Here is a 23750-nt window from a genome sequence, read left to right as displayed (position 1 = left end):
TGAATTCAATCAATCAACACATTACGCGCCGTGACGATGACTTGCACGAAATTCATTTATTTGCGATCTCGAATCCCCGAAAACAACCTCCCCCTCTCGTAGGGGAGGGCGACTCACAAATACACAGATGGACACTGGAACGGAATTCTTCTTTCTAAGTACGGCCACATTCCTGACCTAGGATACGTGTATTATGTGATGTGCGTCCCTTATATGGAAGTGAAACTGTTATCTTCATTGCCGCGGCTACCATAAACCGTCGCTGATTAGTAAAAGGGAGGCTGATGACACAGCAGCAGTAACCTATGACTCGTATCTTCGTTATCAGATGGTGATAAAATGCCGCGCCTTATTTGGAAACAACGATAAGCAGTGCAAGACTGACTAGCGTAGGGATGATTTGATGAATTCATTGCGAATGTTTTCGACAAAGTACATTTAGCTGGTTGTGAATCCCTTACAGCTTCTCGATATGCAGATAGTTTCCCTTCGAGGGCGAAAGGATTAGTATGTTCTTGTCGAAGGTGATTCGATCCGGCGTTTGGCTACTGGGATGAAACCGGAAGTCACGCAGCATCGTAATGAGCCCCACCTTCACCTGCATCATCCCGAAGCGCAATCCGATGCAAATCCGAGGACCCTCACCGAACGGAAGATACGTGTACGGGACACGATTCTTGACCGCTTCCTCCGTGAATCGATCCGGATCGAAGCGCTCCGGATCGGGGTAGTACTCGGGATCGTGATGGATGGCGTAGATCGGGACCGACACCAGGACACCGCGCGGTATAACGTGATTCGTGCCGGGAATCGTGTAATCCCGTACCGGGCAGCGATTCACGGACTCGAGTGGTGGATATTTGCGAAGCGTTTCTGTGGAGAAAAAAAAACAGACCGGTCAAAGTAGCCATCAGATCATTTCAATCCCTTGCGTGCCGCTTACCATTGATAACTTGATCGAGGTACTGAATGTTCATCACCACATCGTACGTCAGTTGACCTCCGTTTGCTTCGATTGCACCGTTGATCTCCTCACGCAAGCGCTCCTGAATGTCCTGATTTTTGGCCAGCTCGTACAAACAGAAGTTCATCGTGGTCGAGGACGTTTCGAATCCGGCGAGGAAAAAGATAAACACCTGAGCCGAAAGCTCGTTCATCGTCATACCATGCTCAGTGCCGGCGACACTGGCATCACCTTCCGTCGCACCATCGTGTCCATGCTCAGGTAACGAACCCTTGTTCTTGATCTCGATCAGCAGATTCAAAAAATCGTTCCGCTGAATGTTGTGCTTCTCCCGATGCTCGACCGTCTCCCGGACCAGATTCATGAAAAACGCTTCCACATCACCGTCCGTACCCTTAATGCCCAGCCGCTTGGCCGTTTCCATGTACATCATGATAAAGATGAACTTTAGCAACGAGCTCAGCTTGAACTGGAACACCTTGTTGCCGTACCGTAGAAACTCCGAGTCCGGATCGGCCAGCGAGTTACACTCGATGCCAAAAGCGCACGTTCCGATCACGTCGGTGGTGAATCGTGCCAGCACGTCCTTCATCTCTCGCCCAGCCGAAAAGGACGTCTGCTGATCCGCCGCACCCAGTACCTCACGCAACCGTTCCGCCACCAGCAACATCGTACCGAACATTTGCTTCATACGGCCCGACGTGAACGTCGGAGTGAGCTTCTGGCGCAGCGTGCGCCACTCTTGGCCTTCGATCGCGAACAGAGTGCCCGACAGTGGATCCGCCTTCGGGTTGCTGTACATACCGCGATCATGGAACACATTGAAATCCTTCACGAGGATCGTTTTGATGAGCTCCAAATCGTAGATCACCACCAGCGGCATGAAGAAAAAGCTAATCCCAATGTACCGATCGCCACGTGCCTTCGCATAGTGGTACAGCTCCTGATTGACGTACGATCCGTGCACGGAAGGATCCAGGTGTCCGGTCAGCAGCTTCGGATTGGGCTTACACGGAAAGCCACGATTTCTCCAGAATGCATGCTTCTGGCGCAGATAAAAGTAAACGAGCGAAAGCAACGCAACGAAAGCCAACAACACCGAACTGAAAACACCCATCGCACCGCTCGAACGACACCCGAAAACTGACCGGCGAGATATTTCGGCGCAGACAGTCCAGTGTCGACAGGGGCTGTGACGGGTTTCACCAACACCACAACCGTGGGACCGCACCTCAAAGCGAGAAGCGCCACCACGACCATCACCACCTGCTCATACCAAACAAACCAAGCAACCACGAACACGTCCAGGAATAGCAACATCGAATAACATTTATTCGTGTAAACATAGTAGCCATATGGTGGTGGCGCATCCTATTTTGGAGCGATGATGCAATGCAGCTCGCAATACACCGCGTGTCATGCGTGGGTGGTCATAATGCAACCAACTGCTGGAGCCAAGAACCACACCCTAAGCTCGTTCGGCACCTTTTTACAACTTATCAACCTGCAGATAGTTACCCTTATCCGGCGTCAGCACAAACACACTCGGTATGAACGTCATGCTTTCGGGGGTGCGATCGGTTGCGGAGAAGCGGAAGTTACGGAGCAGCGTTATCAGGCCCACCTTCGTCTGCATCAGTCCAAACCGCAGGCCAATACAGTTCCGTGGACCCTCACCGAACGGAAGGAACACATACGGATGCCTTTTCTTCACTTCCTCCGGCGTGAAGCGATCCGGATCGAACCGTTCCGGATCGGGATAGTACTCCGGATCGTGGTGTAGCCCATAGATCGGTATCTGGATCATGGCCCCCTTCGGAATGACGTGCGTAGTGCCGGGCACGGTATAGTCACGTTCCGGGGCGCGTGTAATCGTTTCCAGTGGCGGATACTTGCGGAGAGTCTCTGTGTGGATGATATTATCGTTGGAAGAAGGCAATTAGTGATCGGGAGCGATGTCGTGGCGCTACTCACTCACCATTAATAACTTGATCCAGACATTGAATGTTCATGACCACATCGTACGACAATTGACCTCCATTCGCTTCGATTGCACCGTTGATCTCGTTGCGCAACCGCTCCTGTATCTCCGGATGCTTCACGAGCTCGTACAGACAAAAGTTCATCGTGGTCGAGGACGTTTCGAATCCAGCGAGGAAAAAGATAAACACCTGCGCCGCCAGCTCGTTCATTGTCATACCCGATTCCGCTGCAATTGCATCTCCTCCCTCCTGCACCGAACCCTTGTTCTTGATCTCGATCAACAGATTCAAAAAGTCGTTCCGCTGCACATTATGCTTCTCCCGATGTTCCACCGTTTCGCGCACGATACCAAGAAAGAAGGTCTCCAGTTCCGTGTCCGTCACTTTGACGCCAACCTTTTTCGCCAGCTTGGGCAGCGTCATCGCAAACATCACTTTCAGCATTTTGTAGGTCGTATTTTCAAACACCCGGTGACCATACTTCAGAAACTCCGAATCCGGATGGCGCAACGTGTTGCACTCAATCCCGAACGCACACGTCCCAATGATGTCCGTGGTGAAGCGCACCAGAATGTCCTTCATCTCCAGCTCACCCTGTACCGCGTGCTCATCCATGTAGCGGTGCAGTTCGTCCGCCACCCCAAGGATCGTACCGAACATGAACTTCATCTTACCGGACGTGAACGTGGGGGTTAGCTTGTGGCGCAACGTACGCCACGATTTGCCAGCCAATGCGAACAGCGTCGCGGACAGTGGATCCGCGTCCGCATCCGTGTACAGACCGCGATCGTGGAACACGTTGAAATCCTTCACCAGAATCGTCTTGATCACGTCCGGATCGACGAGTGTTACGACGGGGAGTATCATAAGGTTGATGCCACCGAAGGCAGCCCCATCACGCTTGAACCGTTGATAGATCTCCGATGAGACGGCCGATGCATGGCGCAGGGTGTTTACGCCTTTCGTGTGTCCGTACAGTAGATGTGGCTGTTCCGGGAGCGTAGGGAATCCGCGGCTTCTCCAGTAGTTTTGCTGCCGACGTAGGAACAGATACACAACCGTCGCGCACAAGGCAATCACCGCGATAATCACGCTCACGGGCTCCATCTCTCTCGTGCGTGCTGCTTGTCCAGCGTCGCACCGCAAACTGTAAATGGATACCGCGAGCGAAGGTTACTAGATTTTACGTTCGATGATCACTGGTCGACCGTTGTGGTAGATGTGTTGTCGATGGCAACGCTCCACCGCAAGCAACACCAACACACATGCACACATCAAACCGTGCGAGTGCGTAATACGAAGATTCAGATGCCGATAAAGTCACTGAGGTGCTCCATACATACATTTGTTTATTTGTACACAATCCGTGGGTGGGAGGGGAACGAACATATGATGTTAATATAGAGGAGGGGCGAGCGGGTGGGGGACCTCACGCGTAGCTAATCGCATCCGCCAACATGACTTGCACACTGGTCCGGTCGGTCAAATGCGCTCCACCCTCAGATACATACCACCGGTCGGTGCTAGGACCAGTGAGCGTGGCTTGAAGACGATCGGCTCTCCGCTCGCCGGCATACGGTTTGTGTCGAGTGTGAAGCGGAATGCGCGCACCAGCGCCACCAGACCGACCTTGACGAGCATCAGCGCAAACTCCTCCCCGATACAGTGTCGCGGTCCAAGCCCGAAAGGAAGGAACGTGTTCTTTGCCGGCCGCCGTTGAGAGTCGGAGAACCGATCGGGATTGAAGTTTTCCGGTTGCGGATAGTACTGGGCATCGTGGTGGATGGCATGGACCGGTACGACGAACAGTGTCCCTCGCGGTACCGTACCAACGTCCCGTATCGTGTAGTCTACGTTCGATACTCGAAACAGAAAGTCTACCGGTGGGTACATCCGCAGCGTTTCTGGGATGGGAGAGAGAGCAAGCAAAAACATGAAAACATGACGGTGGATCATCGGCACGCCTGCGATTACCTTTCACAATCTGATCGAGGTAGTCAAATGACATCACCATCTCGTAGCTCAGCTGACCATCCGTTTCATCGAGGGCACGTTGGATGGCACCGCGCAGTCGCTTCTGGACCGCGGGATCCCGAGCCAGCTCGTACAGCGCAAAGTTTAGCAGCGTGGCCGACGTTTCGAAACCGGCAATAAAGAACTGGTAACACTGGGCCGCCACTTGCGTCATATCCAGCAGTCCACGTTCCCTCATCTCGAGCAGTATCTGCAGAAAGTCTCGCTTCACCGTCCGGTAGCTCTCGCGGTGAAGTCCAGTCGAGCGGCAGAGCTGCAGAAAGAACCGCTCAACGATCGATTCGTTGACGCACAGACGCAACGTATCGGCCAACCGGCGGAACGTGTACCCGAACCGTAGCTTCCACATTCGCCGCACACTGAACCGGAACGCTCGGTGGCCCATGGTACGGAATTCTGCTCGATGTGGTTCCCGGATAGCACGACAATCGATACCGATACAGCTACCGATCACGTCGGTTGTGTAGCGTGCGGTCAGATCGGTCCATTCCAGTGAATCCAGTCCCTGCCCAACGCTGGTACCGACGAACGAAACCAAACCCTGGGCATTGCGTACCGTGGCCGCAAACAGGGCCCGTATGTTAACGGTGGCGTGTGCTGGGGCAAGTACCTGACGCAGATGCTGCCACTGTTCACCGGCCAGTGAGAACAGCGTTCCGCTGGTAAGTGGATTAACCGTGGCGTTCGCATAAAGGCCACGGTCCCGAAATTTGCTAAAATCGCTCACCAACACCCGCTCGATGAGATCCGGATCGATGGTAAGAAGCACCGGAGAGAAGAACAGATTAAAACCACCGGCCACTAGTTTCCGGGTGCGAAACTCGCGATACAGCCGCTGCAGAATGGTGGCCGTGTGATGCTCCGTCGAAATGCCCCGCACGTTTCCGTACAGCAGGTGCGCCGGTTCACTGCTCGTGGGAATGCCATGGCGGTGCCAGAACGTTCGCCTTCGCCGGAGAAACACAAAACACAGAAGCAACGATGCACTACCGAACGAGCTGAGGAACAGCGTCCACAGCCACGCCACCATTATGGAGCCAGTGTTGTCCACGGTGTACTGATGCAAGGAACCCTTCCCGGTTCCCGGCCAATCGTTCGATTTAGGAGATCGGTGCGAGGGAGGGAAGCTTATCGGCAGCAGCTGATAGCAACGTCTTGGTTGCGACTTATCGAGTGACTTAAATACACGCGCATTCACGGGGTGGACCTTTGGACAAAGGCATCCACGTCACCGGCATCCGGTGACGAAAAAAACCGGGCCAGCAAAACAGTCCCTAACCTAATTAAGTAGATTTCGCGATAATAACGGATCCTCGAAGGTTGCGGTCGATTGGAAGTCGACCGTTGGTTGGTCTGAAGTGAACCACCAGCGAGGTCGAGAGTACTCAAACGCAAAGCTCGGGGACTTGCTAGTACAAGCGACTAATGATCTACATTTAGGGGCATTTAAGTATACCATAAAAGAGGGGTCGCAAACTCAACTGGTGGAAGCGGACAATTTGGTATATATGAATGTTGAATTTGGCCATTAATTTTATATTCTATGTAATTTTCTTCGATGCATGGAAATGAAGATTGGTAATCAGCAATGACAGTAGTGTTTGAAATTTTGAATGAAGAAACATGTTTTCAACATTTCTACATTCACCACATAATGCAGCTTGGGATCCCTTGGTTATTTAGACATTTAAATTGCTATTAAAAACCCCTGAAAGTACCGGTTACCTGGCGCCTCCATTTCGAAGAGCGCCTCCATCACCGGATTTAGGCAACGAAGAAAATCCTTTCGCATTTCCGGCGCAGCGACCTGTTTTGGAATAGCCATTCACTTTCTGACCACAAAAAGCATATTTAATAAAACCATGCAATTCCAAATTATGTAGTGAAATGGCCCCGCAATGATAGAACATGCCTTGTTTATGAGTTTGAATTGTGAGCAAGCAAAAAGTACATTCCACTCGGTGACAACAAGGATCTCTGATTACAGCCGCGACTTTTCCGTTCCCGATACCTTTCTCTGAAGATTTCCACGAAACTAACCGGCTCATTACTCCCATTTGCTCCGATTTCTCCCACAGAACACCGTAGATAAACTAGTACAGCGTGCGAACGCCTCCATTCTGATCGGTACCTCGTCCTGGAAGGAACAGTTCGTCGAAGCCCTCACCGTCAGCGCCGGTAAGTAGTGCCTGAGCGTCACCCTTGAACCGGTAGTCGACTAATGATCCATGATACATCCCCTTCCAGGCGATGACGACGGTGATAACGAAGGCGAGGATCCACCGACGCCCAGCTGCATGGACTACATCATGCACTTTGTCACCCTGTTCTGGAAGATTATCTTTGCCTTTATTCCACCAACCGGTAAGTTCGCTGATGCTCTCTCGCTCACTGATAATGGCCACGCCGCGGGGGAGACCGGCAATGATGATAATGAAATTGATCTCAGAATCCTTCACTGGGGACTACACGACACTCGGCGATTGTTGCGAGAAGTTTTAACGATCCAAGCTAAGCTAATTAATGTGCCGCTTGCGGGCTTACTTTGCTCGGCCTCGAAATATCAACTCATCAAACGGCATTTTTTGTGTTTTGTTTTGACTTGATGGATATTTTCCACATGACGTCACTACCGGTGCAGGAGCTCTTTTCCAATGAAATTGCTTCACACCCACTGTGTCACAGAAACATGGTTCTGCATTCTGTCTTCTCGAGCATCAGAAAGTGGCGCTCGAGTGGCGCCTCTAGGGTAAAGCTATATTTTTAGCCCACAATTCGTGGCAACTCGCTCGCTTTCTTCCACTCTCTCGGTTCGTCTTCCACAAAGACCAGCCGCCTCGAGGTCTACAAAAGTCTGCAATGCTTCTTCGAAGCCACAGTTTCATTGTGAGGTTGCTTGATACTTTACATTCATTTACCCTTTAGCATCAAGCGTCATTAAGATGCCCCTCACAACGATAAACATGACAGAAGTATGGTTTGTGGCATTTTTGCAACAATTACCTCGTGCTTCGTCCCGAAAAAGCCCGCTCTATCACATCCATCTGAGTCCCGGGTTCTCGTCGTTATCAAGGTTTTGCACATCTTTATTGATTTCCAAGCCCCACGCCCTCGCTGTCGAGGTAAACTCGCATGTTTCTCGTAAATTTGAGGTCTCCGGCTAGGCTTGCTGTGCCCCGGTATGTTGGAAAGACAAACGCCAAGACAATGGGAAACATAAAAAACTCATTCAAGTTCGTTAGCCTTCCGAGGGGCGGTTGGGACTGGTATGCACAAGGGTGCGCCAAGCACACAACACATTCACAGACAGCGAACTTCATAACGACATTTTCGTTTCCGGCGGACCGGGACCGGGGGCCCGCGTGCTCGATTAGGCGGAAAGGCAGTATTCGCTTCCTTTATTGCTCACTCCCTACCTTTCCTACCTTCCCTTTGCGGAAGAAAAAGGCGCGCACATTCGGCCCAGGAATGTTTCGATCCTATTACAACCCAAAACAGTGGTGGGAAATCCCTTTTCCAAACTCGTTGCGTTCCGTCGAGCGGAACGCTAACGCGGAATGTTCCACTACGGGAACGTAGAAAATTCCACAGGCCACGCCGTCGGTCACAAGGGCAGGTGTGCTGGTGCTGGGAAATTTATTTCGCTTTTCCAACCATCACCAGCGCCACGAAGGAGGGCTTTGTGTACCGCGTTCATTCACTGTACCACCGCTTCCTGGGCTATCAATTGTAGACACTGCCAAAGACGAGAGTACACACTCTCCAACAGTCGTACCTTGAAGGATTATGTTTCCACCATTTTCCTGTACTTTGCTCGCTTTGCTAATAAAGCAAAAGCATACAGCAATCGGTGAGCAGAAATTAAAACATTCCCAAAAGCTTATTGATTCAGCATGTTATTGAACTTGTTTGCGAAGCGGAGGAACGGGTCGTTAAAATTTCCAAGAATTATGCGACTCCATGAATAATGCACGAATGTCATACAATATAGAGCCCGAAATTACATTCCACTCGGCAATGGCCACGGAACCAGCGACCTTCGCTGATGTTTCCCAAACCGTACTCACAGTCGAGATAGTAAATGATACAAATGCTGCACTAGTAGCAGCAGCATCATGCTACAATATAATCTGGAAATAATTTTTCCTCCCATGCTTTGCGCTGGACACCATTTTATTTCGTTGGAAGAAAAAGGTTCGTCCCACTCTCCCCCGGGTCCTCAAAAGTGGGGTGCATCTCCTCGGCCATTACGAAATTGAATTGCAGTTGAGGCGAGCGGATTGGGGTGGACCGAATGTAGAGAATTCTTCCCTGGAATCCCTCACTTCTTCTGGCTATCTATGCTGTTCAGCTTGGTCCATTTACAGAAACGATCCGTATGGTATGCTGCACCATCGTTACTGTACCGTTGCACGGCCAATGTTGTACTCGGTCAGCGTAGCAAACGTGGTTACTTGCCCGGAAACAGCACACACCACGTTTGGGGACGGGGTCCTACAATGTAGAACAACGCCATCGGCTAACGGAAGGGAACGCTGCGTTGTCTGGCACGTTGGCTTCATGCTAGAGTCCAGTCAGCACATCAAAAACACCTCACAGACGATTAGAATGGTATCACTGACACTACACGCCCCAGGGAGAGAAAGCTACAGACACACGCGCGCTTGCACGCATGCTATCGGATTATGAATAATCTGACAAGTGGTGGAAATTAATGGCCACTCCCAGTAGCTGTAGCAGCAGCAGCAGCAGCAGCAGCAGCAACGCCATCATCTTCAGCTCTCTAGCTACCGTACTCGTTTTGGGCTTGCTTAGATCGGTCAGCATTAGATGTTTATGAGAGCTAAAGCGTCGCTGCCGCCTCGAATACTGAGAAACGGGTAGCACCGCGATGCGATTGATGCCTTACCATCCATCATTCATCGCAGGATGGCCGACAGGATGATGATGATGGTGGTGGTGGTGGCAACAATTCATCAATCTTCGTCCAGTGCTCGCACTCACAAATGTTGCATCACACGTTCACCAGGGGCACATCACTAGCATGTCGATGGATGCAACCAACCAGGAGCCACGCTTAACATCGTGGCATCAGCTGCGAGCGCATTGCGAGTGAATTGCAAAACTCCTCTGCACCACGGAACAGAGCGGGAATAGTGGTGGTGGTGGTGGTGATTGGGGTGCGCAACATAGCAAAAACACATGTCACATGTGAGCGAGAGAGAGAGAGAGAGAGATCGCGTTCTCAAAGGATCGTTCTGCGCTTGTTGGTGCTCAAGAGTGTACACCGGGATTCCGGTTGGCTGGCAGGATATTATCCCGTCATGCTACGTAAGGGACACATATGCGCCAGCACACGCCGGTTGTTGAGTAGCGAGCACCGGAATGCATAAGGCGTGTGATGTTGCGTTCTTGTGCTCATCTCCGGCGTGTTTTGGCGTGGGCCCTCTTGACCGACATCTTGAGAAGGGCCTAGCTGCCTGCCTGCAGGGATTGCAGAGAGGAGATCCATGTTCTGAGTAAATTTATTCATCATCAAGCAGGCGACGGAAGGTCTCGAGTAGTTTGCTGGTTCCTATATTTACCTTCCCTTCTCCTCACTTGGGATCCGTGTTGATATTATTTTTTTTTTCATTTTTCTTTGCCTCTTTCAACCATCTCCAACCAGATATGTCCGGAGGCTACCTGTGCTTCGTCGTGTCCATCTTCTGCATCGGTGTCGTGACGGCCATCATCGGCGACGTGGCGTCGCATTTCGGCTGTACGCTCGGCATCAAGGATTCAGTCACTGCCATCATCTTCGTTGCCCTGGGAACGAGTATACCAGGTGCGTACTACTTGGATTTGCAAAAAAAAAGAAACTGAACTGCATCATCCGCTCTTTCTCCCTTTTGCAGATACGTTCGCCAGTAAGGTCGCTGCCATTCAGGATAAGTACGCCGATGCCAGTATCGGTAATGTGACGGGAAGCAATGCGGTCAACGTGTTCCTCGGTATTGGCGTCGCCTGGACGATTGCCGCCTGCTACCACAGCTTCCACGGTCGATCGTTCGATGTCGAGCCCGGAACGTACGTAGCGTGATCCGTCGAAGCGCAAACAACCGGAACATTCTGATGCAACTCTCTTCAACTCTCTTCTTGTAGGTTGGCCTTCTCGGTGACACTGTTCTGCTCGGAGGCACTCGTAGCCATTCTGGTGCTGGTGTTGCGACGAAACCCGAAGATCGGTGGCGGTGAGCTCGGTGGTCCGAAGAAAGCCAAGTACATTACCTCGATGTTCTTCTTCTCGCTGTGGATCGTGTACCTGCTGGTCAGCAGCTTGGAAGCGTACGGTATCATCAAGGGCTTCTAAGGAGCGGGCCCTCCACTCGATAGGGAATCCAGAGGAAAAGGCCAGAGAAGCAGAGCTCAACGCAGCCGCCAAAAAAAAAACAAACAACCATTCACCAGCACACACAATCCAGACACCAGACCCCAACACAACGTCGAGCGCCAGCGCGTTTGATTCGACGATGATGCTTCCAACCAATGCGTCGAGCACGAGCGCTTCGTGGGACAACAGCAATCACGCCTCCTCGTGCCGAATCGTTACTTCTACTGGCCGGTTGGAGCCCAACTTAGCTGCTTAAACAAAAAGACATCCAAATCGGGCGCATCCTCCACAACATCGACAACGTTCTGTTCGTCGCGGTTTGGTCGCGCTGAGCGTGCGCTTCAACTCAGACTCAAACCGGAACGATCGAAGCAGGCCGATGGAGCCAAGATGGAATGACGTTGTGGCGACAGAACGGAGTTCGCATCATCCGGCGAGCGCCCTTCACTGACCGATTGCCGAGCTGCTACTCCTTGCGTGGCCGCCACGGGCCCATCACTCACCATCGTCATTGCCGTGGCGCGCGCCACTACCGTTTTGTTCTTTGAACCTCCCCCCCCCCCCCCACCCTCCTTTTCCCCTTCTTCGTTAAGACTATATCGATTTTAGTGACTTACTTAAGGGATTCGTTTTGTAAATGGCCTAGACATGTAAGAGCGACAGAGTCCGACGCGGAGATGCGGAGGAGCACTACTTAGAAGCAGCACCAGCAGCAGCAGCAGCAGCAGCAGCAAAGAAAATAGGGAAATATAATATAGATGATTAAGATGAGAATGACGGAGCGGAAGGAAGGAAAAGCCGAGGCAACGAGGCAATCGGGAAGAAAAAAAAACAATATGCCAAATTTATCCTAAACTAGATTTCTATTAGAAGGCCCGCCATACACACAGACACACACACACACACACAAACACACCTACACTCATGCACCGAATCAGAAGAAGGATTGTGCGCGAGATGCGAGAAAGTGCGAGCGAGTTCCGCTTGGTTTGCTGCCAAACGGCAAGCTATGGCAAGCAAACGGCACAAAGACACACGCGGACTCGAGGGGGGTTTGTTCTAGTCAGTCCAATGAAAACAGTCGCCCCCTCCCACAACCCCACAAGGAACCAAAGATTATGCGCTGCAGAGAAGGTGCAGAGCGCTCAAACAAATCGCCATCAATCGGCAATCTTCGCGATCGGCACTCTGTCATATCCTTCTAGTGCACTGGCATGCAACGTGTACATAGAGCAGCGTCCTGCCCCTCCGTTTAGGTTAACAGTTAAATTAACACCACACCAAACGCCACACCTTCTGGCCATGCATCGTCCATGCATGACTGCTGATTGAGATTTGGATTCGCGCGACGCGGCGACGGCGATCGTATTCGTTGTAAGGTGTTTTATGTTTCTGTTTTGTTTTGTCAACAACTCCAGGCTCCATTACGATACTATCTGAACGGCACGCACGCCAGCTGCGTGTCAGATCAATGTGACAATCGATCCTCTTGGTAGACTTCTCGGTCCGAAACGTGGTACGAATCGTGCGGGCTGCGATGAGCGTAGCTTAGTTTGGTAGCCGAGTAGCGGTAGTAGTAGGTCCCAGGGTGTAGGAGCCCTTTTTTTGAGGCGGTAAGAACGGTAGACCAAAAACGAAAAAGAAACACGGAAACATATCGTACTGCGACGCGCGTCCTCAATTTCCCGTACTTACAAACCATGTCATCATGTGGTGGACCAATGCGTTATCCCTAGGGAGGAAGAGTGTGTTCTCGTTTGCTTTGTTTCCATTTATTTCGGTTGTCAGCGTTGCGTTTTTTACGTACCAACGAAGCTGGAGCAGACGTGTTAGGATTGTTTTATGCTCATTAAGATAGGACTGTGTGTGCGTGTGTGTTTGTGTGTGTACGTATGTGTGCATGTATGCGGCAGTAAGGATCGCAACAGTAGCGTGTTCGCGGTTCGAGGTGTGTGTTGGAACGACGCGCAACGAAACGCGCAACAGAAAGACGCAAAAGCGACGCGATCGCTCGCTGCATTAGTACTACTAATACTCACCGATTGTGTTGTTCGAAACTAACTAACGAGAGTAGCATGGAGGAAAAAGGGAATTCTCCTTCCACCCAAAAAGGTCCATTTGACAGTCCGTAAGAATTGTGTCCCTTCTGCTGGACACACATTCGATTCGAATCGCAAATCAATATTTTTCACTCCTCCCTTATAGCGCATATGCAGGAGTCCCTGTCGGTGGAGAACAGTTCCCAGTCGTCTAGACATCACCAACAAACAACAACAACAACAGTTAAAACCCAGGTCCCCTTCCATTTCTTCCATTGCCTGCATCAATAACCTCACCTGGGCCACCACAACGTAAGACAGCGTTAGAGGCCTCTGTTGTAGTAGTAGAAGCAGTAATAGTTCATTAAGTGTCGTTTTAGGATATTACAATTGTAGTTTTTAAGGTCTCCGCCGTACTCGTCGTCGACCATTGCGTAGCCCCCGGTGGGGTACGGAGGATCTTTTTTCGTTAATGTTTCTGATATTAGCAAGAAGTGTGCGTGCGTGTCTACGTGTGTGGGTGTGGCAGCTATAACAGACAAAGCCAAGGAGAGCTGTCGAACCTTCTTAAATCTTCGCTCAAAAAGATTCACTGGCCACTGTTATAGCAGCAGGCGTAGCAGGCGCAGCAGCTCGCAAGTCGCGATATTCAATTTGTTTCCCAACATGTTTTGCATTTTAGGTGCCACAGCCGGACAGCAGCGGCATGATTTGCGGCAGCATTATCCGCTTTCGTTACCGGAGCCACTCCTCTATCACTCTGTACTAAACTGTTATGGCGTGTGTTGCAAGGTAGTTGGTAGCTGCTGTCTATGAGTGTTGATTGCGCAACGATCGCCGGACACTGTAGAACAGCATAAAAAACCCGGAGCGACGCGAAATAGAAGAAAACGATAAGAAACAAAGCGGGAGGCAGCGAAGCGAACAATACAAACAAAAAACTAGCAAAAGACGATTGATAAACACTAAGTATGTAGTATATTAAAAGATAGTTGGTCGCAGGTGGTAAGTCGGAAGCGGAAACCACGGAACGCACGGATAACGGCTCGGATGAAGGCGAAGGATGTGAACCGCTCGATGATGTAATATGAGAAAAGCGTACCGAATAAACAAGAAACCATAAAACCGGATGACTTTTGAAGAACAGTAGCAGCAGCAGCAGCCACGAGCAACAATGGCAGCGAAAATCGAAATCGAATCCCGCATTGTTAGATATACCGCTATCACTAGCAGCTATCAGTGCGATGTGCCCTTAAACCTCGAAAAGCTCTTCTTCTCTTAGCTGCCCTACGCTTGAGGTCCTTCTCTTTCCACTTCTACTTCTACTTCTTCTTGTGCATCGATCAACAAACAATAATTATCCATTAGTCGTACTCTAAAATAACACTTCTCGATGTTTCCATGTGAACAGTTTCCTTCCTAATGGAGTCTGTACGCAGTTGTGTATGTGTGTATGAGTGTGCGCGTGTGTATGTGTGTATCTTGTTCAACCAAGCGAGTATCCTTTCGAGTATCTCAAAACACTTGTCACGACACTTTGTAGTACTAACTTCTCATTACTATCGCATAAAATATGTGCAAAAGTCCCACACACATACGCGCACGCACAAACATACAGACGTACGCACAGAATGGAGAAAAGAGAGAGAAAAAAAACACGAGACAACAGCGTTCAGAGAGCCCAAGAGGTGTCGTAGGCAGGCGGTGTGCAACACTCCCATGTTTTTCCTTTTAATGTGAATACACTCGTTGTTGAAGATTGACGCATCATCTCGCGGAAACGGAGCAAATGTTCATTGTTAGACCAGCAGGTTTGCCAGAATGTGTGGTAACACGTTTATACATACACCCTCTCTACTGGATATACATAACGAATAGCTAAAGAAGAAAGTATATATACACATACTTATATACATATACATATACATATACAATATATACATATATTTATAGGAGATGAAAACAATACCATTTTCCCAACCAACCAGCCAGCCCGCCCAAAACGCGACAAAAACAAACGGCAATTGTCAACGAACAAGAACGAAAAAAAACTACCACAATAGAGCGGCAAGAAATGAGCAGACGATACATCTTCCACTCCTCCTCATAGATCTTCTTACTCGATGTTAAAAACCTTTAGCTACTTAAGAGAGAACAGTACGGACAGCGGTATATTAGGCGAATCGTGTATAGCTAACACCAAAGAGCTACCGCATAGTGTATCCCCCGCACATCGCGCTTTCAATGAAACGAAATTTACGAAACGAAACCGGATATAAATGCGGCCCCTTACACAACACGAATATCTCTTCTTCTATCATGTAACTTTACCCTTACACACTTACAAGCTCGTCCCTTTGGCGTATCTTTGCTAAACAAAAAAAACCTTTATCTTTCCGACTAACTTTGTGAACTCATTCTCTAATCACGACCAACCACCAGCCAGCGGTGTCGAAATGAACAACCAATTCTACTCTTTAAGCTAACAAAGCTAATATTAGACCTTAAGATCAAGAACGAAACGAACACTCGAAGCGAGCGGAACCCATTATTATCAGGACAGTGTTGCCGACCAGGCCCAGGAACCAAAAAAACACTTAATCACGGAACATTATGAGATTGCAGACGGAGAGACAGAGGATAGAAAATAGGAGCGCAAATCTTCGCCAGATATTCGCCGCTATCGCATAGCTTACTACACGCTAAACGCTATAAAAATCCTTTCATGTGTGTTTGTGTTTCTCTGTGTGTGCGAGAGAAAAAGAGGATGTGTGATGTGTATGTGTGTTTGTGTGTGTGTGTGTGTCAATCAACCAATCAATCTAAAAAAATCACGACCATTACATCTCAGCAGCAAACAAACAAAAAAACTTCTTCCTCCCTCCATTTTTCGCGACGGAAATTTCTCTTTGTGGTAGTAGTTGTAGTAGTACTAGCCTGTGGTTCTCATGTGGGACAACCCAAACGAAAGTAGGCGATGAACGCACCTTGTGTCATGCTGTGGAGGGTTATCCAATTTGTGTGGCGAGATGCTGTAGCAGGCCAAGAAAGCGAACGCGGAATGTGTGTTGTGTGAGTTTGCTTGTGTGTCCATTAGCAGAAGGTTTTTGAGAAGAATCCAGATCGAGGATCCAAGGCGCCATTGGTAGAGTGTTGTCGATGGCGCCTTGGATTCAACGGATTTGTGGAAGCGCTGCCGCAGCCGCCAATCGGTGCCAATTCTATTTGCGAATATCATGGTTTCGAATGTGGTTTCGTGGTACCGGTGCGGCAGGTTTCACGCTTTCGCTCTTTCTTTTCCCCGACTCTTAAACGGCACACACACAAACACACACCGCAACTGATAACACCACGTATTGTGGGTTTCTTTGAGGAGACAGAAAGACAACTGAAAGGTGTAGCATAGGATGATTGGAGGAAAAGGAGCGAGTTGAACAGGAAAATGCCAATCGAGACGACAGGGAATGGTGACGTAGCCAGTGTCCAGACTCAGGCAGCAAGACACAGGTCAAGCCAGACGGTGCGAATGTTTAAAAATTTGTTAAAGTTTTCTGTTATTAAACCAGAAGGAAGAAGGTGCCCCTCACCCGGCTAAGAGAAGATATAGCACGCCGAGGGCATATGCAGAAACGATCGAATGATGGGCATTCGTATGCCGTGAGGACAACGTTGAATGTAAGATGGTGAAAAGCAAATAAAATGATTATTTAAAAAATGCTACTTCTCATTTAATGATGTTAAAGAATGAAAGGGATATCCTTAGCAGTAGGTAAGCATAAAAAGGACAATTGAAAATTCGATTTAAATCATCTTGACGCTTTTTTGTTTGTAAAATCGAATTGATTGATATTTACACTGTATCAGATTCGCTGAGCGATCAACATACCCTTTGCATCGAAACACCTTGACCTCATCTAGTAGTCTTGTACCTTTGTTCGCGTTTGACAGACGACAACCGCAGTTGAAAGCGAATCAATCTAATTGGCGTCAAGGTGTGAATTGGATGTTTTTCTTTCGTAATATGTGTCTTGTGATGAAGAGCTACGAAGAGATTGCGGTGATTAAGCCCACACAGTGAGTCAACTAATTCTTTAAAATAATACCCTCCACTCCTTGGTTGATATGCCTCGAATCAATCTGGCACGCTACTACCAGAACCAATGAGCAACGCGCAAAGGCAGAAACACGTGCTGATGGAGCCAGAATGTTCTAATACAGCCCCGCACAGAACTCATTATCGCTTCGAATTTCCGAACCAACTTTATTCTTCACTTCCTGGTTTATTGCATTCCGGTTGGTAACAATAATAGCACAAAACAAGCCCCTCCTTAAACAGCACCATCATCGTTGCTGGTTGAGTAGCTGGCACGCGCCATACGGCAGCACATCTCGGTTGTCTCGGCTGATTATACTCGGCATCTAATCATCCAAGCGCATTAGCTCTTCCCCTGGCTCTTCACATTTTTTTTTCCAATCAGTACACTCCCAGTGCGTTGCTTGATAACCCCGGACCTTCATCACATGGATTGGCAAATTTTAATCAAATTTTTAATTCCATACAGTTTGGTCCCTATTCGGGCAAAGGGTTCTACAACACCAACGCACAAAACACATTCACACACCCATAACATAACTACAACTTTTCCTCCTGGAGGTGCACTTTTTCCTACGAAAGCCTGCTCCGTGCGTTACCAAAGGCTGCTAGGAGCGTCACCAGAAACACTCCAGCCAACGATTGCAGACGGCTAGCAGCGCTGGTCGTTGTTTCTGTTGCGATCGTAGTAACCGTCGTATCAGGAACCGTGGAATCGGTAACCGATTCGGTCGTTTCTTCCTGCGTTACACTCTCGGATGAGGTGGAAACGGTTGTAGCTTCCGTTGTAGTAACAGGGGCAACAGTCGTAGTAGTAATTGGTGTAGTATCCGTCGTCGTTTCCACGGTACTACTTTCCGTTGTTGGTGCAGCAATCGTAGTGGTAGTTACTGCAACCGTGGTAGTATCCGTTACTGCTTCCACTGTACTACTTTCCGTTGTTTGTGCCTCTATCGTAGTCGTTTCTGCAGCCTGTGTAGTATCAGTTGTCGTATCTTCTACCAAAATTTCAGTTGTTGGTATGGTAGTAGGCTCTGGGGTTTCTTCCTTTGGCAATTCTGCGGGATAGATCGATACAAACGACATCACACTATAAGCTTCAATGGCTAATGAACGATTCACGCCGCATTGCTCAATTCGCTGGAGCGAAGGCACCTACGATTTAAATTCTGCTCATTCAAATCGATCGCAGCTAAATCCGTTCCATCGCCCGCGGAAACCGTTAATTGATCAGCACTTATTATCGTCGGATTCCTAATTCGGATAGAAAAAAAACAAACAGATCAGCAACGACTCAGGCACATGACACTCTACACAACAACAGTTCCAAGCCTTGGTACCTTGGTGTTTCCACCGGTCCTCCAGTGGCCATGGTCACGAGGACCATCGCTACAAAACACACCACTCCGAGCCGAGCCATCACTCTCAACTGATATTCCAATAGAACAAAAAAAAAACACTTTGTGTTCCGTAGCGCACCACGGCACTGTTCCGATCACACTCTCCGATCAAACGAAACCTCGCACCTTCCTCGACGGACGCGAACTGTGAATTGGTCCCGGACGACGGGAGCCTTTATGAGAAAAACCTCTCGGACCGTTCGTAATCTTTTTTTTTTTTCTTCCCCCATTTGCTCACCCGACCAATGGAACGATATCGAGAGTATGTGTGCTGGTGTGCACAAAGGCCCCCAACAAACGTGAGATAAGTGAGTCTACTGCCGCTGTGACCTGGATGTGAGACCAGCCGGTTGATGGAGGCGAGGCAAGAACGCACACGCACCCGCCCGCATCCTAAAAAAGGAACCCGAACCCGCCGGTGCATCCTGCAGCATTCTTATCGTGCGAGACACCGGTGCACCGCGACAAATATCGATCGCGAAGGTCACCAACGGTACACTACCGTAGCGGTGCTCCACCGCTCTCATTAAGGCGGCCCTCCATGGTCACGGTCACCTGCCGATGTGTGTTCCGCAACGCATCTCGCGGCTCGCTGCCCTTCAGCAGTGCCATGTACCCCGTAACCGATCGATCGATCGATCGAACGTGAACGTCACTGACGGGAAGGGGGGGACTGATAAAAAATGTAAAATCCAGCCGCCCATCTTCCCATATCTTGACGCCATGACGGTTCGTCCTTCTTCGGGGCCGATATGTGCTCGTGGCAATCGGCAATGGGGCCTTGTGCCGGTGGCCCCAGACACTAACTTTCGCTCGGTGAATCACTCCCGGACTTCCGCCCACTGACCCAGAAGGGGGGATCGTTGTCAGATTTTTGCACCCACCTGGGACGCGCTTATCAGCGGCACGCTCTAAGCAACCACAACGCCATACTTATCAAACCGATTATTGTCCAAAGTAGCAAGAGGATGCACAGAGCATCAGGTGCATGGCAGATGACATCAAACGGCCAGCTAGGTAAGCCGTTAGCAATTGGTATTACAATTGTCAAGCTGAATTCCCCTGAAGCCCTGACTACATTGTGTGCCATTACGTGTCCTCCCATGCTGAAAACCTCACTCTCAGCACTTTATTGGGCTCATCATTGGCGATATAAAACTTTTTTTTGGGGATTCTAACATTTCCGGCAGGCCTGAACAGGAAATTTACACAAAAGATAAAGAGCATCGCTGATAGCGACGGTTCCGGTTTTGGCAATTAACTGAAGTTTATTTGGCAGCTCATTTGGATCATTCTACAATTTCAATAGTAGGCTGGGGCTATCGGTTGTCAAAAGGCACCAACTGTGTGACAATCTGAGAGAATTAAGATAGATTAGTAGGCCTTGTTATACTAAAAAATGGCTAAGTGTAATTCAATAAATAAAAACAGCCAATAATTCCATCACAAAACACATTTACGGCACATGTTTTGTTAAATTCCAGCGGGAATTTTGATAAAAAAAGATTTAAAAAATACCGGTGCAAGAGAAAATGTTATCTTCCATTTTCAAGCAATAACAGAAATAGTTTAAAGCCCTTAACAGCTGCGAACAACACGAAACGTGTAACTCTACGTCACTATTCTGTTACAAAAGATTTTCTTGCTAAAAGGAATCCCTTGTGAGCCGCCGCTTTTAACGCACCTGTGGACCAACACAAATCACAACTTCTTGCAATGTTCTTGTTCTCCATTAAAGTGCCTCGAAACCGTATCGCTCTTATCGCTTGTTTACAGAACCGTCCTGCACCGAAAACGGCACGAAAACTGTCGTAGCTTGAATTAACAAAAAAAAAACCCGTGGCTCGCAGAAAATGAAATACGCACTTTGCGATGAGGCGATCATTCCGTAGCATTAGACAATCGAGATGCAATCGAGTGACAAACATCAAGCTGGATCGTTCGTCACTAAAACGGCAGCCCTTGCACAATTATCAACGCGACCGACCGGCCAGACGGAAGTTGAAGCATCGCGCTTGATCGTGACCCTGAAAGTGTAGCAAATTTGGTGCCCATCAGCCGCACAGGTCATCACAGTTCACGCTTATCGAGCCACACAGCATGGCTAAGCACCGCGCCAGTGACGCGTTCCGTGATCGTGTTACGTCGTCAATCACCGCGCTAGGGTGACGGAATCGGATCGAATACTCAGATCGACGCTCCGCGATCGTTAGAACACTCATTGCACTCGCAGTGACTGCGAGTCCAGCATCACGGGGCTGCTCTCTACTCTCGAGAGCGAATCTAGCTATCTCCTACTAGCGCATCAGTACTTCACTAACACCATCACGCAAAGGCTTTACCACGGGAGAACCGGCACTAAGTATAAAACCGGCGCGTTCTAGCCTCACGAGCAGCAGATAATCAAGTTCGTTCGCCTTGTGCTGCTACGATCGGCAGCATCGGTAGCAGAGCATAAGATCAGGTCCCGTTGCTGTGCTACGAGTGTGCACGCGTACTAACGCGAACCAGCGCAGCGTAGCCCAATTTGGAGTGCACGCAAACACGGCAGTGATCGTTCAGCGTGTCTTGCGTTTACGCCAAACGTACCTCCGCTTCTAAATCGTACGTCGCGTACGTTACTAGAGAGTGTGTATCGTGGAAAAAAAACCGAAAAACAAAATGACGATCAACGAGAGGACATCGCTGCTGCCGAAAGACTACCAGAAGAACTACATCATACCGATACCGCAGGACGACGAGAACAATAATGTCAGCGACAGCAACAACAACAACAACAACAACAACAGCACCATAGACAATGGCGTACTCCGAGAGTAGTAAGTGTGTTCCTAAAATCCCCCCCCCCCTAGCGCACAGGCGACAGTGTAACACCAGAGGAACACAAATACACACGTGATACACCGGCGATACGATATCGAGATTCGATATCTTCCTTTTTTTTTTTGGCGGGAGGTTGTTAAACATTAAGTGAAGTGATGTCAAGCTGCGAAAGGTCAGTACCTTGCACTCTCTCTTCCCCTCCGTTCGCTTCGTGCTCTTATCAGAGCGCTGATAAGCAAAAAACGTGCAGATACCGTGCGATGGAGGCGAACCACCATTCTCGGTGACGCTGTCAGGCCCCATCAGGGTTAATATCCTGTTCGATTTGATGATATTTGATTTTTGGTGATGGTGGGAAAGCCGTTGGAGCCGCACTCCCGAGGCAACAGCCTCGGCGAAGGCGAGTTCCGGAGGCTCGAGGCGATATCAGCCCAAGCGCGGTAGCTGTAAAGCAACAAATCTAATCCCCTTTGATATCGTGCGAGCAAACCGTACCGCCGAGTGGTAAATCGCCCATAAATTATACGATAGTAGGCTCTCGAGGGAGCTGAGATTGTGATAACACGAAGCCCGATCGGCCACTGTGCGGGATTGCAGTGACGCATTGCCCATCCGTTGCTGTAATACCCTTGGGATGTAAGAATGATATAAACGGACCGGATCTGTCTATGAAAGTAAAGTGGAGGTCCCAAAAGTGGTTTCTGGAAGGCCAACAAAGATGCAGAAACTAATACACTCTCTCTCTCTCGCTTTCTTTCTCTCTTATTCTCCTCTTCCAGTGACAGCTTTGCCCTGACGAAAGCTGAGCTGAACAAGTACATTGACGACCCGTGGTGGATCCGTATGCGGTATGGATGTTTCGTCACCTGCTGGATCGTGTGTCTGGTGGCGCTCGCCATTTCCCTCTACATAGCAGGCGATGCAGTGCAGCACGGCATTTGCGTGACACGTGAGACGGTCACGAACGCTAGTACGCCCGTCGCGGCAGTCAACATACTGCCGGTCAGCAGCACCGGTGATACGAGCGGTGATCAACCGTCGTCCATCGTCTTTGCGCTGCTCAATGGACAGCAGGTTGCCTGAATGCGTTACTCGCCTAAAAGGATCTGAAGCCCATTTCGCCATTTCTTTGCTGTGATCGGTGTGACTCAGTCTCGCCGCGACACTCTATTTATTATCAATCGCCGCAATATGTAAACTGATGCGACTAATTTGTAAATAGTAGATCTACTATCGCACACGCTCAACGCGGGAGAGAAACCTGTTAGAGGCATGGAGCCAGCCAGCCATGATCAGATGGAAATGATGCAATACTCGAATGCAAGATCGTCATGCTGCCTGATCGCTCGGTGGCACGGCGAACTCCCTCGAATGACATTGACACCGCGTAATCAATTGCGTGAAAATGATCCCCGCAGCCTTCTGCGTCGTCCAATTGTTTGACATTCCACGAGGACACTCGATCATTCGATCGATCGAATGGATTCTGACAGCGACCTTAGCCGGAGGGAGGGGGATTTTAGGAATAAAATAAAAGACAATATTCTTTATACAAAACAACGTAAACTAACTCGTGTACAGGAAATCTATTCCTCCTGGTAACTGGTTGAAATTATCATTATGTCGTAGAATAGTGAAGGTTTTAACGCAACCATGATTTAGTGACGAAACGATTTCTTCCATGCATGGATGGCAATCGAACAAAACTCCAGAAATCTTCCACCGTCACCGTTCTCGCTGTAATCAGCTAGTGCGCCACTGGTCGGTAGAATTCCATCGAGACGCACATCGTCATCAAGAATGGATTCCGGAATTGACGGAAGACGCAAACGTCCCGCAACCGCGGCCCGAAGGTCAAGGTTTTACGGATGGGCATCCCTCGCTCGCTCGCTCGCTCGCTGCTGTCGCGGGCACAACGGAAACACCCGCGGGCTATTCCCGTTCAGTTCAGACGTAATGTGTCGGCTCAACGTTATCACCGGCACACGTCAACCACGGTAAAGTCGGATCGTCGTTTCCTGGTCTTTCACCGCGTAGAAGCT

The 23750-nt window shown here is 49.4% G+C and overlaps 5 protein-coding genes across 11 annotated transcripts in view; 2 read left to right on the top strand and 3 right to left on the bottom strand.

The window, feature by feature from the left end:
• LOC126571010 (sodium/calcium exchanger 3) overlaps positions 1-11420 on the top strand; it is a 112728-nt gene extending 101308 nt beyond the window's left edge. For all 7 annotated transcript variants that reach the window (XM_050229215.1, XM_050229214.1, XM_050229217.1 and 4 more), the window contains 5 exons: positions 7059-7158; positions 7228-7344; positions 10649-10807; positions 10878-11049; positions 11125-11420. In XM_050229215.1, the coding sequence (XP_050085172.1) occupies positions 7059-7158; positions 7228-7344; positions 10649-10807; positions 10878-11049; positions 11125-11332 (756 nt within the window). In that variant the 3' untranslated portion in view covers positions 11333-11420. The remainder of the gene's footprint in view (positions 1-7058; positions 7159-7227; positions 7345-10648; positions 10808-10877; positions 11050-11124) is intronic.
• LOC126571015 (probable cytochrome P450 6a14) lies at positions 41-2267 on the bottom strand. Its single transcript, XM_050229225.1, has 2 exons — positions 944-2267; positions 41-873 (listed from the first exon to the last, which is right to left on the bottom strand). The coding sequence occupies exons 1-2, from the start codon at positions 2079-2081 to the stop codon at positions 458-460; spliced, it is 1554 nt and encodes a 517-aa protein (XP_050085182.1). The 5' UTR covers positions 2082-2267; the 3' UTR covers positions 41-457.
• Positions 2270-4081, bottom strand: LOC126571020 (probable cytochrome P450 6a14). Its single transcript, XM_050229233.1, has 2 exons — positions 2943-4081; positions 2270-2869 (listed from the first exon to the last, which is right to left on the bottom strand). Exons 1-2 carry the CDS (start codon positions 4051-4053, stop codon positions 2454-2456), a joined length of 1527 nt encoding a protein of 508 aa, XP_050085190.1. The 5' UTR covers positions 4054-4081; the 3' UTR covers positions 2270-2453.
• A 6238-nt stretch (positions 11421-17658) lies between the features above and the next one.
• On the bottom strand, positions 17659-19026 carry LOC126571027 (uncharacterized). The gene is made up of 3 exons (XM_050229240.1): positions 18826-19026; positions 18645-18739; positions 17659-18543 (listed from the first exon to the last, which is right to left on the bottom strand). Exons 1-3 carry the CDS (start codon positions 18903-18905, stop codon positions 18059-18061), a joined length of 660 nt encoding a protein of 219 aa, XP_050085197.1. The 5' UTR covers positions 18906-19026; the 3' UTR covers positions 17659-18058.
• Positions 19027-21288: 2262 nt separating this feature from the next.
• LOC126571036 (uncharacterized) lies at positions 21289-23274 on the top strand. Its single transcript, XM_050229250.1, has 2 exons — positions 21289-21704; positions 22488-23274. The coding sequence occupies exons 1-2, from the start codon at positions 21547-21549 to the stop codon at positions 22789-22791; spliced, it is 462 nt and encodes a 153-aa protein (XP_050085207.1). The 5' UTR covers positions 21289-21546; the 3' UTR covers positions 22792-23274.
• Positions 23275-23750: the final 476 nt, after the last annotated feature.

Source organism: Anopheles aquasalis, chromosome 2, assembly GCF_943734665.1.
Source record: "Anopheles aquasalis chromosome 2, idAnoAquaMG_Q_19, whole genome shotgun sequence".
NCBI classification, from domain to species: Eukaryota; Metazoa; Arthropoda; class Insecta; order Diptera; family Culicidae; genus Anopheles; species Anopheles aquasalis.
This window is presented reverse-complemented; position numbering and strand designations above follow the sequence as displayed.

Coding starts and splice junctions, on each gene's coding strand:
- LOC126571015 (XM_050229225.1), bottom strand. CDS start 2,081: ATGGGTGTTTTCAGTTCGGTGTTGTTGGCTTTCGTTGCGTTGCTTTCG. Junction 874..943: donor CCTCGATCAAGTTATCAATG/GTAAGCGGCACG, acceptor TTTTCTCCACAG/AAACGCTTCGCAAATATCCA.
- LOC126571020 (XM_050229233.1), bottom strand. CDS start 4,053: ATGGAGCCCGTGAGCGTGATTATCGCGGTGATTGCCTTGTGCGCGACG. Junction 2,870..2,942: donor TCTGGATCAAGTTATTAATG/GTGAGTGAGTAG, acceptor TCATCCACACAG/AGACTCTCCGCAAGTATCCG.
- LOC126571027 (XM_050229240.1), bottom strand. CDS start 18,905: ATGGCTCGGCTCGGAGTGGTGTGTTTTGTAGCGATGGTCCTCGTGACC. Junction 18,740..18,825: donor GGACCGGTGGAAACACCAAG/GTACCAAGGCTT, acceptor TATCCGAATTAG/GAATCCGACGATAATAAGTG. Junction 18,544..18,644: donor GAATGAGCAGAATTTAAATC/GTAGGTGCCTTC, acceptor TCTATCCCGCAG/AATTGCCAAAGGAAGAAACC.
- LOC126571036 (XM_050229250.1), top strand. CDS start 21,547: ATGACGATCAACGAGAGGACATCGCTGCTGCCGAAAGACTACCAGAAG. Junction 21,705..22,487: donor AATGGCGTACTCCGAGAGTA/GTAAGTGTGTTC, acceptor CTCCTCTTCCAG/TGACAGCTTTGCCCTGACGA.